Below are 16,402 nucleotides of genomic sequence, written 5' to 3'. Positions count from 1 at the left end.
TTTTTGCATCCTTGTGATAATAAAAATGAAAACTGATATACTTCATTTAGACCACACCATTAGCTGGGAAAGGGTATGTATTGCTCTAAGAGGAACTGTATTGGTTGGACAGGACTGTTTTACACTCTAATTCTTGAAAGTGTTTCCTACTTCTGCCACAGAAATTCCCAGAACATTGCAGCTCCCCTGTCAAAAAACAAAGCAAATGAACTAGATTAGCACACACCTTGTTACTACAAAAAGTCCTCGAATCCCGAGGTTCTCTCACTGTATCCTGAAGAAATCTCAGCTGTCCTCCTGAATCTACTTGGTGTGTTCATATGTGGCAAGCAGGATTTATTCTTTGCGAGTGAAAACATGCTGGCAAAGGAGACAACAGGTAAGGTCAGTGGTGTGGTTTTGAGAAAAAACCTGCTGTGGGCTGGCAGGCTCCCACTCTGCTCCTGACCACCCCTTCCCTTCTCTTCAGGAATCAACACTCTGGCAGGATCACTTTACAGCTTTTAGTTCAGAAGACTAATTTAGACTTCTTAATCTTGATTTCTTCCTGTAGCTAAAAGCAGACTGCTAGTTTCACACGGCTGATCACCACCAAGGCTTGTGGTTCTTTTAAATCTTACAGACAGGCACTTGGTCATACCGCTATTGACTAAGTTCGGCTCTTTCATTACTGACAACTTATCTCTGTAATTGAGGAGACAGAAGGCTAAAATTGTAGTTACCACTTTTTAATGCTATTGAAGATTTTATATTTTTTTTTAGTGAAAGCGTCTCTGGCTGTGGAGCAGCTGCATTGGTGCTGGCTGGGGCTGAGCAGAGCCCTGCAGCGCTCTCTCCCGCCCGCCTCGGGCCACGGCCTCTTTCAGTCACGCCGGTAGCGGCATTTCCCCCTCAGGCTTCTCCGGAAGGTCCCAGCGCCTCAGACTGCCATCGCCTTTCCCGCTTCCTTAAACCCCCTCGCCGGGGCTCCGGTGCGCCGCGGGGGTACAGCATTACGCGAGGCGCGGGGAAACGCCGGCGGCCGGGGCGGCAGTTCCCGCCCTCCCGCCACGGCGGGGCCCTCGCGGGAAGGCTCGGGGCTGGGCACGCGCACCACCGCCTCGCGGCCGCGTGCCGTGCCGGGCCTTGTAGTCTGGCGGCGGAGGCGGCAGCCTATTGGCTGCCGGGCGCGTGGTGGCTCCGCCCCCGTTACCGGGGCAGTGGGCGGCGTTCGGTTCTGTCACTGTGTTCGGGAGACGGCGTGGAGTGCGGTGGCGGAGCGGCTGCTGGCCGAGATGCCTGAAGCCAGCCGGTCTAGCGCTAGCAGCGGGGCCGAGTCGGATCCCGAGTGCCCTATGGAGTGCGAGTCAGACCTGGAGAGCAGCCGGCGGCGGCGCAAGGTACTGGGGAAGGCGCTGGGGCCTCCCGCGGCTGGGTACGGCCTGGCCGGGCCGGGCCGCGCCGCCTCGCCTCGCCTCGCCGGCACGCTGGGGCTCGTATCCGGCGGGTCTTGCCTCGGGTCGTGCTCCGCCCTTCCACCCCGACCCGGTGGCGTGGGCTGGAGCGGGTTTGCGCGGCGTGGCGACGGGGAGTGCCGGGCTGGCCACGTGCGCGGCGGCTGTGGCGGCATCTTTCGGGAGGCCGGCGGGCTGCACGGCCTGTGGCGCCGGGCTCCGCCGGGGGCGGTGGTGGGTCTGCTGGGCGGGCGTGTGGCCGTCCTCGGCGAGCAGCGGCCCGGGGAGCGCTTTAGGGTGCAGCCGCGGAGGCGGAAAAGTCCCGAAAATGAAGGCCCGGGTGTCTCGTGGTCAGGAAAATGCCCCTTGGCGGCACCTGCGCCGGGGCAGAGAGGGGTCTGCTGCTTTATACGAGCCCCCCCGGCAGTAACTAGAGCATAACAGTTTTAGCGTCTCTGTAACGTCTTTTCCGTTGCTTGCCGTCGGATCGTGTGCATGTTTTCTCATTTACCGCTGTGTTGCTGTATGCCTTACCAGAAGGAGAAAAAAGAGAAGAAATCTAAACGCCGTGAGAAATCTCAGAGGAAAAGGACTCAGACGGATGAAAGTGAGCAGTCGGAGAATGAAGTTGATTCCCCGAAAGTCAAGAAAGCGAGGGCTGAAGTTAAACAAAATGGTGATGCTAGAGAAGAAAGCCCGGGGAACGAGAAATTATCTTCCTTAAATGCGAAATCCACTGGCAAAAAACGTCGTAGTAATTCGAGCGAAACGTCAAGTGGTGATGGTGAAAGTGAACAAGAGCAGGTAAAACTAATGACTGATTTGGTTATAGTGATGTACTTAGCTTTCAACTCCTGCCTTGCAACAAGGTCAAATTTAGAACAGATTATCTTTTTTTTCTCCCCGTCAGTAGAATGCTATAAATTTTCAGGGTTTAAAGCTACTTGGACTGTCCCTTCTGTCAATTATTTGCGAAAAACGTGAATTATGAAAGTCCTGAAGTTCTAGATCATGGTTTTCTTCACTTCATCAGTCCAGTACTGTAGTAGCTGTTGGCAGATGAACAAACTGCAGTGAGATAGTGTTTTAATATGATTCAGCATCATTAGATATGACTATAATTGCCACAAATATAGTTTCATTGACTTCTTTTTGGTATTAGGAATACTTCTCTAGTGAAATGAAGAAGTACTTGGTTTTTAGTGGAAAAAAGTTGATGCATTAATATGTTTTTATGTATCATCTTATTAAATAGTAATCGTTAATGTGACAAAATGGTCCTTGATGTAATAAAATCTCATGATGTTGCAGTTTTGTAAGTCTTTTTAGGCCTTTCTGTAAGAATGTTTTTACTTTGACTATTCCTACTTTATTTAGGTTCCTTTAAAATGGCTTGGTATAAACTATGGTTTTTTTGAAGGGAAACCTGTTTTGATTTGTTTTGAAAAGTCTTTATACCTGTATGTTCTGCTGTTACTTAGTTTTGCTTCTTCCAATTGATTCTTTACAAAGCATCCAGGATTTCACTGGTTTCCATGGTTAGCATTCTTTCCTCACTCAGCATTTTAGTCACTGTGCTGTTAAAACATATATGGAAACGCGTTATGAATTGTGTTTGATGTTCTACACTGTGACGTTATTCTTTTGAGGATCCATTTCTATATCTGTAAATCATTGTGCTGTATTAATTGGGAAGTAGGAAATAGGCTAGATTAGATATCAAGCCTGATTCCTGCATATTACAACATATCTGTTAGACTATTAGTAATTATTTAAAATAGAATATTAAAATTTAATTAAGAACTTTCAGAGTTTTAATTTGTGTGTTTTGCATTTATAGGGTTATGCCATTAGATATGAAACAGTCTTGAATTATGGATCACTTTTGTCTAACTTGGAAATAAGATATTAAGTAAAACAAGGCTTTTTAGCTGCAGTTGTGATACTGTCACTGAAAATTTGACCCTTGAGTATGACACCAGTGCCTATGCCATTACCTTGAATTTTCTGATCGTTGTGTGGTGTTCATATGGAATGTTACCTGATTTATTGTTTACCTAACAGGAAATGACCGAAGAACAAAAAGAGGGTGCTTTCTCCAATTTTTCTATTTCCAAAGGGACTGTTCAGCTTCTTCAAGGTAAATTTCTTGGCCTGATGTGACCACAGAAAGTAAATTATCTCTGTCATGTGTTTTTATACTCAACATATTCAATCAGTGAGCTTGGAGATGCACTCTGATGTGTGTATGCAGGCATGAATGCTATACAGAAGGTGCACTGATTGCATACTCTAAATACAGCTTTGAACATAGATTTTTCTGTTTGCAGTATTGCCTTTAATCAGACTTCAGTCAGCCTTTATGGTAGAATATTAAATGACATAGGCTCAAAAAAATAAAAAGACATAATTTCTGTGAGAGAATTTTTCAATTAAAAGTTATTTTGGTGTATGTAAAGGAAAACCAGTTATAATTTAGTATCTTTGACATTAGTTTATACATGGCTTAGTATGAATTAAGAGAAGAAGTGGTTTTGATATATGTTTTATATGAAAGAAAGAGATTTTCCTAGATAGCTGGGGAGTATTCCATAAGTAAAGCCACAGTACTTGAAGGCTTTCATTAAAGGCTAGTAACTTCAGCTGTCCCAGCTAGCACTATGGTGGTATGAAGTGGGAGAATAAAGTGGACAGTCCCAGGGCACTCTTTCTACAGATGACCTCTGTGATTAAATAAATCAGCGGAGGTGATGATACAGTCCTGATTTACTTTAGAGTTGATGGAAGTTCTGCTTGGGGTAGTTTCCTCTGAAGAGTATTCAAGAACGCTTGTGAGATGATTATAATTAAGGAATTCTGTTGAAATTGTCACAGCTCGAGGAGTGACATACCTGTTCCCGGTGCAAGTGAAGACCTTTGACCCAGTGTATACTGGTAAAGATGTCATTGCTCAAGCACGAACTGGAACAGGGAAAACATTCTCTTTTGCTATTCCGTTAATTGAAAAGCTTCAGAGAGACTCACAGGAAAAAAGAAGAGGCCGTACACCAAAGGTAACTAACTTATGCATAGTTAGAATGATGATTTTGCTTTGTCTTATGTCAAGAGTGATTCAGATTTTTAGCCCTATGGAGAAGTTCTTCAGGTTTGTGCAGGTATAAGCTAACCCACATGAAAGGTTATTTGAAAGCTGTTTTTGTTGGCTTTACCTGCATCCTGCACTGCCTCACCCTCTGATCAGGAGTAAAGAGCACAATAGCTCTATCCACTTGTCAGTTCCTTTTTCTGCTTACAGAGAGACCAGAACTACAGGTGTTTGACGTCTTCTTACTAAATTTTCTTCAGTCACCTTACCTCTTCAGGTCCAGTGGTTACTGGATGCTTATTTTTCTCCCAGATTAGTAACAGATTAGGGACTTTTTCTGATTGATAAAAGCTGTCCACTTAACTGTGTTTGTCTAAACATGTAAATAGTGGGAGCTTTTAAAAACAGACTTAGTTTTCGCTAGGGCCACCACCAGGTATTGAAGCTTCTGCTCCAGAGAATGCAGATTCATTGTGAGCTGTCTGCACAGGGAATACCATGTATATTTTTTTCACCAAATTCTTATGATGCCCTTCAAAACTAGGTAGGCAAAGCTTATCGTATGCCCATTAATAGTGGATTTTTTTTTTTTATCAGTTTATTCTGTCTTGTCACCCATCTCATAGATTATCTGAAACTCATTCCAGGACTCGTAGTAGCTCTTCTATTTGCATCTGTCCATCATGTTGACTGAGAATGCTGGCTCTAGATTTGGCACAGTCTTGAGGAAAAGGGAAAGCTTTCTTTGAGGGAATCACAAATCTTAAAAGGATTTCAGGCCTGTACCATAGTACACTACTACTTTCTTTGTAATGCGTTTCAATGTTGAAAAAAGTAACAGGACAAGGATTTTAAGGTTCTTTTGTCGAGCCACTGGTGCCAGGTTTGAGAGCATTACTGCAATCACATGTTAAAAACTAAATTAGTTAAAACTCCTAGCTAGTAGCTTGCCCATCACTTGTTGTGAAGCCTGTATATTGGAAGAGAGGATGGTTCCTTCTGCGGGGATGTCATTACAGGTTCCAGAACCATGCTGAACACCAGCTTTGCAGACTGAACATATGTTTCCCTGAGTCACAGGGAGGCAGAGAGACAGTTGATAGCTCTTTCTTACACCTTCCTGCAGGACTGTGAAACATTACCGAGTATGTGTAAAAACATTTAGTTACCCAAATCCTTCAGTCTTTTGCTCAAACAGCATATGTGCATGTAGAAGAAAACTTGTAGCTGATCTGTTCAAGAGCTAAAGTTAAATAAGATCTAAGTACCTCCTGTCTATCTCATTTAAAAAGAAGTTAGCCTGCCTAGATGATAATGTGCTGAAGATCAGTGATTTTTACAAGAGACAAACTGTGTTTCTTTAATCTTTGCTTAGATAACTATTTAAACCAGATTAAAAAAAAAAAATAATGTGTAGATGGTCAGACCTAAACTAATGATGTGTCTAGCAGTTTCTTGGCAGAAGCCATGCTGAGAGAACATGTTTGTCTTTCTTCTATCTAGGTACTAGTTCTTTGTCCAACGAGAGAGCTGGCAAACCAGGTTGCCAAAGATTTCAAGGACATCACAAGACAACTAACAGTAGCCTGTTTTTATGGAGGAACTCCATATAATGGACAAAGTAAGTGACACTTATCACTAATAACTGAAATGTCAATGGAATGAAATATTTGAGAAATGCAGTTGGGTCCTTCCAAACACACACTTTTAACTCAAGAACTGGGGAGTATTGATGGGGAATTCCGCAGCTCAGAATATATCTTCTTACGGTGAGAAATAATCATATTATTTCAATTGAGAATATCTGAATTATATTCTTGGTGTTCCTTGTTTACTCATGTACTTTAAATTAAAGAGATTGTTAGTGTGTATACAGAGCATTTGGGTTTAGGTTCTTGTAAAGATTTGTATTTTGTTTTAAAAATGTTTAATCTTAGAGCTGTGATAGGGTTTGGGGTTTTTTTGTGTCATATGGGATATCTAGAGGATTTGTAAAGTGGAGAAGGATTTCTTCATTGTGACAGCGTAATTTACCATCTTGATGGTTGTAAACAAGGCAAATGAGAGTGGGAATGAGAATAAGCTCTTTCATCATAATATATCTTGAGACATTAGGGATGTTTGGGTTTTTTCCTGCTGAACTTCAGGAGGAAGTGATTTTAGTAATTTGGATGGTCAAATAAATAAAGTGGTTTTTACATTTCCAATTAAGTTAGACAATTTGGAAAGAGCTAACTTTTTTCAAAATATGTTAAAAGAAGCTCTTTGTTTGACACTTCATTTAAATCATGGGTAGAGGAAAGGGAGATGGGAAACCTTTATTCCACCAGGAAGAGCAGTAGAACTTCTACCTTACCAGTTTTGGCTTCTTTTCTCCCCCAAGTTTTCTCCTCCCATTCATCATTCCATTTGTTCTCACTTCCATTTGTAAAAAATGTACTTATGAATGGTTTAAGAAGCTGTTTCATTATTATTAACCTACCATGTGTTTTTAATGTAGAGAATGCTCCATAGTTCACTGCTAATTTCTCTTCTGCTCTTTCCTGTTTATCAGTTGATCTCATGAGAAGTGGCATTGACATTTTGGTTGGGACACCTGGTCGAATCAAAGACCATCTTCAGAGTGGCAAGTTGGACCTTACCAAGGTCAAACATGTTGTACTTGATGAAGTCGACCAGATGCTGGACATGGGATTTGCTGAGCAAGTAGAAGACATTTTACGAGTTGCCTACAAGAAGGGTAATCTCAATATTTAAACAAATAGTAGGAAATGTTAGTAATAATTTAGTCTGCTAAAATTGAGGTATGTTTTTCTGCAAGCTGCAAGATGGCTTTGTTTAGAAATGACTGAATACTATATATGGTAGGAAATGTACTGTGAACACAGTACCTGAGGAAGTGTTGTGAAAGTGGGAAACATTCAGAGGACCTTTGCAAAGCTTAGAATCCCATACCTAGGGATCTGTAGATAACTTTGACACCTATCTGTAAGTTGGACTTGGGACATCTTCCAGTTAAAAGGAATTAGAAGCCTTTTACCCATTTCATGGCTTGAAAATAGATTTGATTTTTGGTCGTAATAGCTTTTTTCCTAATTTTGAAAATATTTAACCTTCCAGAGTATTTTTTCTCCAGGTGTTGGTAATGGATAAATTTAAAAAGCAGAATTGCCTTTATTTTATATACTGATATTTGATGTCATATTTTTAATAATGCATATAGTCAACTTGTATACATCTGTAAGATGAAACATATGAGGTTTGTGAAACATTGTTCTGTGTTTTAGATTCTGAAGACAATCCGCAAACACTGCTTTTTTCTGCTACTTGCCCTCATTGGGTGTATGATGTGGCTAAGAAATACATGAAATCTAGATATGAACAGATTGACCTTATTGGGAAAAGAACTCAAAAGGCTGCTACAACAGTGGAAGTGAGTAATCTATCTAATGTGGAATGTTTTCAGGCCTTTTCCCTTTTCCTTTATACGATGAATGGTCATCCCATCCTAAGGTACATTATCAGAATGATGTTGAAAGTTGGTTTTATAAGTATATATTAATATATACTTATATATAAGTATATATTAATATATACTTATAAGTATAAGGCACATTACAGCTAGTCGAAGTGTTTCTAGGTTTAGGATGTCTCTTCTCACAGCATCCCATAACCATATAGACACCTTGGGTAGAGTGAGGATTCAGTTATCAGTTAGTTTTGTTGGTTTTCAGAGAAAAGAGGTATCTGGATTTATCCAAGTTGGAAACAAAAGGCACACATTAACATCAGCCTGGCTCTTTTAAATCATCACAGCTGAATTCTGCTATTCTATATACAGGAGATTTTTTTCAGACTTGCTGTGGGTATCTCACCTCTCTAGGCCTTAGCTTGCTGTGCAGTAAATACCATAGCAGGGAATACAGTACATATATGCTAGAAGCCTGAATTAATTATCTTTACTTGGTAAAATAAGATACTCTTTCTGCTTAAGTACTGCTGTTTACTTTAGACAGATCAGTTGGACACATTAACATTCTTGTAATCCCGCTGATACAATTATAATCTTGTGCTTTAAAAAAGCTTTTAACGAACTGTATTTATTTGTTTCGCTTTACCTGACATAAAGCTCTAGTTGATAGAACGGCGACAAAATCTTGCACCCCTGACTGTCCTCCAGAGAAATGATATAACATCTCCTGTTTTTTTTTTTCCTTGCTTTAAAAAAAGGGATGTGTACACTGTCATCTTTTTTTTCCCTCTTACTGTAATTATTTTGCTTAATGTTAGACTAATTCTGGTGGGCAGAAGAGCCTTATGGATTTTACATGTTCCAGGAACGTGAGTTAGCATATTTTGCCCATCAGGAAACTGTGTAGCTCTTTAGTATTTGTGTATTTTACAGTTTCAAATGTATTGAAAAAGAATCTTATGTTTTTATGGAAGCTAAACACTGGAATTCTTTTCTGTAGCATTTGGCAATAGAGTGTCACTGGTCTCAGAGAGCTGCGGTTATTGGAGATGTCATTCAGGTCTACAGTGGCAGCCATGGGAGAACTATAGTCTTTTGTGAGACCAAAAAGGAGGCGAATGAACTGGCTCTAAATGCTTCAATCAAACAGGTATCATCTATATTAAGTAACAAAACCTGTCAGAAGTGTATCAACTCTGTTTTAAAGGGAAGCTTTAAAAATGGATAAGGCAAGTGGTCAGATAGTGCAGCCTAGTCCTGAAGACTATAATGCTGTAAACCTTTAACCAGTTTTGGGTTTTTTTTTTTTAAGGTTCTTTTTGGCAGTTTTGAAACTAACAGATACTGGGCTACAAAGAATTTTTTCCTTAAAAGAAGAGCTCTCATTAACATTAAATGAAACAGTTGTGAATTAATTTTTCTGTAGAGTGTGCTGTCTTGGATTAAAGAATGGTGGTAGACTTGGAGAATTACTAGGATAAGGGGTCACGATAGTAGAATAGTTACTGCGCTGTGATGCTGACTTTAATTAGTGTTGTTGGGGGGCAGTTGGGGTTTAGAGCTGTAATATAACAGAGGCTATATTTGTATTTTCATCAAGATGTTCATTAGCTGTCATGAAGACCTTAAAGATGTATACACAGAAAGAATTCGATCTGCCCTCTCTTGTGAATGACCTCTAGTGTATTCCTGAGATTGTGGTATGGCACACACTAGCACTGGTGGAAAATTAACTCGTTGATGTAGTGGTGCAATGTCTATGATGTGTAGTGACACTGGCTCTGCATGGTTGGTTTTGGTGGTGGTAGCACAGCAACTACTTTTTCTGTATGTGTTTTCATCAAGGAGATGGGTTATGTCTAGAAAGCAGTACAGCGCTGTGTTCTTAAGGAAAGGAGAAGGTTTTTTGATCTGCTACAACTGTGTTCAGGAGTGTTTCTCCTACACCTCTAGATCACCTCAGTAACAGCTAAACCTGAATGTGGCACCTTATCCTATGTTACTGGTGGTGTTAGCGATATCAAATCTTGCATAGGCTATACAGAACTCTGATCTTGGCAGGTAAGAGAAGGAAATTACTTGGATGTTTCAGTTTTAGCATTTTAATACTTGCTCACAGAATATATGCCTATTCCATTTACCACCTGAAGTAAATCCAAAACTGTCTGAAAAGGAGTTTGTTGAATTCTGTGCTGACCCTAGCATTGTGTTAGTATTTCTTCAATTCATTCTCTGTTTACTGGGGAAAATCTGGTAGCCATCTACAGGCAAGCTGTGAAATGTGAAGTGGAGGAAAAAACCCAAATTTTGTATGATACTTGTTACTGCTGTGATACACAAGGACTTTCAGAATGTTTGGATTTAAACAATTCTCTTTGAAGCCGTAGTTGGTTTCTTTTTTTAGGACCCACTTATATTTTAATTCTATAATTGGTAGTGGGGGAAATTAGTATATTAAAGAGGATTAAGAAGCAATACTATTTTGTAAAAGATGTCTAAATGAATACTAAGAAGGCCTAAGAAAATTGTTAAGGACTATTTTGAAACAGCAAAGCCTTGCATAGATGGTGTGGATGGCAGGTTAGGGCATAGTAGTTTTCATAGGTCACAGTAATTTGAGGTGGAGATAAGACACATGTTGCGGTTCTGTTTTCTTATCTTTGTTAAAGATCTTTGAGGTATATGAATAAGAAATACTGAGTAAATATTGTAAGACACCTAAATTATAAACTCTGGTAATTCAGTTCTGTATCTCGCCATATGGTATCTATCAAATACCAAGATATTGTACCCCAAACTGACCATAAAATGGAGCACTGCCTTGGATTTTGGTACAGTCCTATAATCTTACTGTTTTTCAGGATTGCCAGTCATTGCATGGGGACATTCCACAGAAACAAAGAGAGATCACACTGAAAGGTTTTAGAAATGGTACCTTTAAAGTTCTGGTTGCAACCAACGTCGCTGCCCGTGGTTTAGATATCCCCGAAGTCGACCTGGTTGTACAAAGTTCACCACCAAAGGTAGGAGATGGTTATGTTGGGTATCTTGTAATAATCTGTAGTCTTGTTTTCAAGTAGTGTATGTTATCAGGTGATGTATTCACCATGCAAACTTTATCAGCATTGCATTTAAGGGTAAGAAATGTCCTGATATATAGAAGGTAGTTTCTTAGAGGATTTTTTCAGAGTGCTTCAGTCTCCAGTATGTTTAAAGATGGTCTCCTTAAAATGCCTTCCATTAAGGCTGTTCAAAGCCTCTCCCTTCAAGGCTGTGTGTGGTCATTGCAAGTCTGGAAGCAGTGGGAAGTCAAGAAAGACTGTTTGTCTTGAAAGAACAATTCATTAAATAGGGGCATATATGAGGAGAGGACCCCAACAGTGAGAACATTGGCTGAAGTTAAGACAGTTTAAAAGAAACAAAATAATATTTCAGTGAATTTGCTATTAATATCTCAGTAATCATGCTCAAGTTAATGTGCAGGAGGGTGAGTGGGATTGTTACAGAGGTATACATGCTCAAAATGTTTTCTCATATTCTCTGTGGTGATGCCAAAACAAGACTTAGTTGCTTTGTGCACATGGTTCTGGCTTTCAAACTGTGATTTTCAGAGGGTTTATGGAAAAGCTTATTCGTTTGCCTTTAGTGAAACAATGGTTTGTAATTTAATTCTGTGATGCAATTATGGTGTATTGCTCAGGCTTAACTGTAATAGCTTGTACTAAATTATGTGAATACAATGAATTGATTAAATTGCAGTAAATTACATAAGTCATAAGGGTATTTATTTTGAAGGATGTGGAGTCCTATATCCATCGTTCCGGACGCACAGGTCGAGCTGGACGGACTGGAATCTGTATCTGTTTTTACCAGCGAAAGGAAGAATATCAATTAAGATATGTGGAACAAAAAGCGGTAAAGTATATAGTTTTCTTCTAATCATGAAGAATGAGATGTAATATGTTAGTGTATCATCTAAAGTCTTCCTGTTTGTTCAGTACTTCAGTTACAAAATACAGCTTATAAAGCACCCAGCTAAGGCTCAGTTACCTAGCAGAGTTTGGGCACAGTGTCATTTACTGTGGAGCAGGGAGCGTGCTGCAGATTCTCATGCCCACGCTTTTTCAGCAAATGCCAGTAAGATTGTACCTGTGGAAATGGGAAAAAATAAGCAGGATTTCAGTTTAGTGTTCACCCTGGCTTGTCATCTGATCAGTGATTTGCATATGTGTAGTTTTACTGAGAACTGTTACTTCCATTTTTGCACTTTGTGCACTGTTCCATATGGTTTTCTTGCCAGTTAAGTATTCAGTTGGGTTGAGATAGTTTAGTCTCGGCACATAAAACTCAGACTTACATTTAGAAAGCCTGTGTAATTGTAAATCAAAGTAAATCAGACTAAAATTAATCATTTAAAATTTGTAGGTCTTTTTTTCCCCTGGAATCTGCTGAAATGGTCTCTATTTATTTCAGTTTAAGGTCACTGAATCATTTAAACTGACCCGGTACATAAAAAGCTTTTAAGTGTTACCCATTTCCCTGCAAGCTTAATCTTGTAATTTTCACTAGTAAAAGTTGGGAGTTAAAAGGTGAAAAGAAGAAGAAAAGTGATAGATTTAAATGCTTGCTTCATTGGAGTCCAGTAGTTTTTCTTTATAACTGAATCATTTATGGTCTACAACCTTCATCTGTATTTTGCTTTTTAAATTTCAGGGCATTACATTCAAGCGTGTTGGTGTTCCTACTGCAACAGATATAATAAAAGCTTCCAGCAAAGATGCCATCAGGTGTGTTCGGTGACTCAAGCCCTGTTGTATCTTCCTGTCTTCCTAGTTCAGATGGGCTGTCTGGGTAGCTCATTGCTGTCTCTGAATGGATCACTATTAAAGTCTTGGACTGCTGTTTTTCTTCTATTCCAGACCCTAGTAAATACTAGTGTATAATGCTTGGTTTGTTTGTTTTGTTTTTTTCTGCTTTAATTACTTAGGTGTCTGGATTCTGTTCCTGAAACTGCTATTGAGTATTTCAGAGAATCTGCTCGGTTGTTAATACAAGAAAGGGGACCAGTTAATGCTCTGGCTGCAGCTCTAGCACACATTTCAGGTGCTACTTCCATTGAACAGCGCTCCTTGCTGAACTCAGATGCGGTAAGGCTGGATGGCTTAACATTTATCTTGAATCTAAAAAAACCCAACACACCTCTGTGGTGTTTAAATAGAGAATTATTTGTCTCCTAATGATTTTGTTGATGGAAACTGTACTTAAGCCACTAGGAACTACTGATTTAGTTAAAAGCAAGAATATAGTGGCTATAAGTATACTCGCTCTCCCGTAACAGTATCCACTTGAAAACTTAGTTTATAAACTGTAAATTAGCAGGTTTCTTGTGTCTGATAGATGTGCTGAAGTTTATTCCTCTGACTGAATGGAGCACGCCCAATTTCTTCTCTTTAGGGATTTGTGACAATGATACTACGCTGCTCTGAAGAAATAAACAATATGAGCTATGCTTGGCGAAGACTCCGTGATCTGTTGGGTGATGGTGTTGATAGGAAAGTGAACAGAATGTGTTTCCTCAAAGGAAGAATGGTAAGCTTTTTTGTATCTTTGCTGCTGAGCTTTTCCGATTGTAGCCTTTTCTCAGCAATTGTCAGGGGAGATATTTGGTCTTTTTTTTCCCACATTCCAAGCTCTGTTGATAAGGACATGACTCTGGTAGAAGGATGGGCCTCGGTCTGTTATTAGGGCTCAGGCATCTCAGGGGCTTAGGGCTCTGCTTGACACTTGAGAGACAGATGCTGAATGAACTTTTATGTAGAGATTTGTAATAAAGCATTAAGAATGGTATGAGTGCAGGTAGAACAGGTGCCTTTTAGGTACCAAAAGAAGAGAGATGTAAATATGGCAGATGTTGATGGCACCTAGTTTAGCAAATCACAGCACATCTATAGCCAATACTGAGAATACCCAGACTTGGTAAACTAGAAAGCCTACAACAAGGGACAACCTACAGTTGAACAACAGTTCAAAGACTTTTTTTTTTTTCCATATAAAAACAGTTCTTGTCCTAAGTGTCCTAAGTGTTGTGTGTATTCTCTTCTACATTCCCTCTCTGTGTAAAAGTTAACGTGCATGTCTTGCCATATGAATTCCACATGTAGTTCACAAGGTTTCTTATCCAGACCATGCTGATTTTAAGTTTGACTTGAGGACACTTTTTTATGTCAGTGAACTGTTTTTACTATTCCCGTGCCTGAAATTTTTTCTAGTGCATCATTCACACATGATATTTGATATTGCATTAATTGCTAAGATTTGGTTTATTGTCCTTGCCTCTGTCTCTTCACAGCATGGTTTTGTATTTGATGTATGGAACACTATCTATGGATGGTTTTCCCTACATCAGATTTGTAATTCTCAGATTCCAAATTGCTCATTCAGACAAAGAATAGCTTTTTAACATGTGAATTATATATTATAGTTAATCATTAAAGTAATTTAACTTCAGATTTCTAATGTGAACCTAGATACTCACTTTATTGGCTGTATAAAATTTACAGAAGGCCACATTTTAGGATGGAAAAGGGTTGTAAGCTGTAAAGAGCCAAGTAAATATGAACTGGAAGTACTGGCTGTGCAGAGGAGAGAAAAATGTGTATATCTGAGGAAAACATTAAGAAAGTGAAAGTTTTGGTGTTTTGAGAAATACTGATGCAACTTTCTCAATGTTCAATGACTTTTAAGTATCTTAAATCTTTATTAAAAAAAATGTAAATGTAAACCTGTTTGTTCTAATACATAGATTTGTAGGCTCTTTTTTTTAAAAACTGCAGTCAATTAAAAGGCCATTAAAATTATTTTCTCTTTTTTTTTAGGGTGTATGCTTTGATATTCCTGCAGCAGACCTAAAGGAAATAGAGGTATGTTCAGTGAAATTCCTGATTACAGCAGACTGTAGATGAAACTGGCTGGACTGGGTTAGACAGAAAACATTATGTAGCCTGTATCCTGCCTTTCCTAGTGGCAAAAGGGATGGCTTTGAAGGAACTAAAGAACAGAAGAAACATACAGTGTTCCTTTCCTAATGTACTCCCATCTCCAAAAATCTGTAGCTTGAAACTTTTGCTCTGAGAAGAGTGGTGGTGTGAACAACCCACCCCTTGTTACTGCTGCAGGATTAATCTTTGTAGGAAATGAGTTTTATTACGCTATAAAATAAGCTTTTTTTTCTATTCCTCACCCCCCATTCATTTTAGTGAGAATTCTCACCACAGAAAAGTGAATTCCAGGTTTTTGCTTGGCAGAACTAGTATTCCCATGCCAAAATTCCCTAGACTTCCCATCTTTCTTTCAGGTATTTTTCTCTTAGTGCATCTCTATACCCTCATGTCCTAGCATTCATTCACAGGATCCTAAATCAATGTTTGGCTCTGGATTAGAGGGGAATTGAGGGGAGGGTGTGGATTTGTGATCAGTAATAATTGTAGTGGTATTCTTAGTAAATGAAAGCTGGGGAAAGTTTACTGATGAGGCTGCTCTGTAAAGCTCTTAAGGTGAGTGGGTTTCCGTTCTGTTCTTTAGGATATGAGGTGTACTCAGACTGCTGTAGCTCTAATGCTTAAAATTTTGAAACCAGTATTGACCACTTTAGTTAGAAACTTTTGAATCCCCTATACTGGCTCACAATTTTGCCTTTTCAGTTGAGCAGACATAGTAATTATGAAATAGCCTGTATTTGCATTCCTAGAATTTAACTTGCTATGTCTGATTTTGTTTCAATAGGCAAGATGGGAAGATTCAAAACAATGGCGTTTGTGCGTGGCGACTGAATTACCTGAGTTAGTAGAATCACAGCGAGGTGGTGGCAATGGAGGAGGAAGTGGCCGAAGCCCCTCAAGCTCCAGAAATGGGCGGCGTGGTAGCTCTGGTAGAAACAGATTCAGAAGCAGAGGCCAGAAACGAAGTTTTGAAAGAGCATTTGATCGTTAACTTCAACCATCTACAAGTGGAAAAAGTGGGACTGCAGTTATGTTAAAATAGGCTATTCCTCTGTGTTTGTACCACTTGGAAAACTCTTGTCATTCAGATTTCTTTTTCTCAGTACTACTCTGGTCATAAACAAGATCCTTTTCACTTTAAAAATTACCAAAAAAATGTTGTTTCCTTTCTTTCTTGTATTTCCATTTCAACTGGGAGACCAAAATCTTTATTCCAGAACATGACTGTCCCATTCAAAATTGTAGCCTGGCTCACTGTATAATATATAGATCTTCACTGCCAGTCAAACCTGTACATTTTCCAGAAAAATAAAATATTATTTTACAAGTTCATATCTTACATTAGAAGGTTCGGGCAAAGGCGAGCCGTGTAGTTTGAGTACAGGCGGAGGATATTTTTTATGAGGGAGGAGGC

General features: G+C 39.5%; 1 protein-coding gene across 1 annotated transcript; it reads left to right on the top strand.

Moving 5' to 3' along the window:
- The first annotated feature begins 1,210 nt into the window (after positions 1-1,210).
- On the top strand, positions 1,211-16,315 carry LOC141968942 (nucleolar RNA helicase 2-like). Its single transcript, XM_074924236.1, has 15 exons — positions 1,211-1,379; positions 1,971-2,237; positions 3,498-3,573; positions 4,308-4,486; positions 6,022-6,139; positions 7,073-7,258; positions 7,806-7,951; positions 8,991-9,140; positions 10,852-11,013; positions 11,786-11,905; positions 12,704-12,777; positions 12,978-13,137; positions 13,445-13,579; positions 14,866-14,910; positions 15,773-16,315. The coding sequence occupies exons 1-15, from the start codon at positions 1,275-1,277 to the stop codon at positions 15,977-15,979; spliced, it is 2,130 nt and encodes a 709-aa protein (XP_074780337.1). The 5' UTR covers positions 1,211-1,274; the 3' UTR covers positions 15,980-16,315.
- The last annotated feature ends 87 nt before the right edge of the window (positions 16,316-16,402 follow it).

The sequence above is a fragment of the Athene noctua genome, chromosome 21 (assembly GCF_965140245.1).
Source record: "Athene noctua chromosome 21, bAthNoc1.hap1.1, whole genome shotgun sequence".
Taxonomy (NCBI): Eukaryota; Metazoa; Chordata; class Aves; order Strigiformes; family Strigidae; genus Athene; species Athene noctua.
Note: the sequence above shows the minus strand (reverse complement) of the source record. Positions and strands in the feature narration are given on the sequence as shown.

Excerpts from the sequence above, each read along its gene's own strand:
- LOC141968942 (XM_074924236.1), top strand. The coding sequence starts at position 1,275 with ATGCCTGAAGCCAGCCGGTCTAGCGCTAGCAGCGGGGCCGAGTCGGAT. Across the intron at positions 1,380-1,970 it reads GCAGCCGGCGGCGGCGCAAG|AAGGAGAAAAAAGAGAAGAA; the intron begins GTACTGGGGAAG and ends ATGCCTTACCAG. Across the intron at positions 11,906-12,703 it reads GATATGTGGAACAAAAAGCG|GGCATTACATTCAAGCGTGT; the intron begins GTAAAGTATATA and ends TTTAAATTTCAG.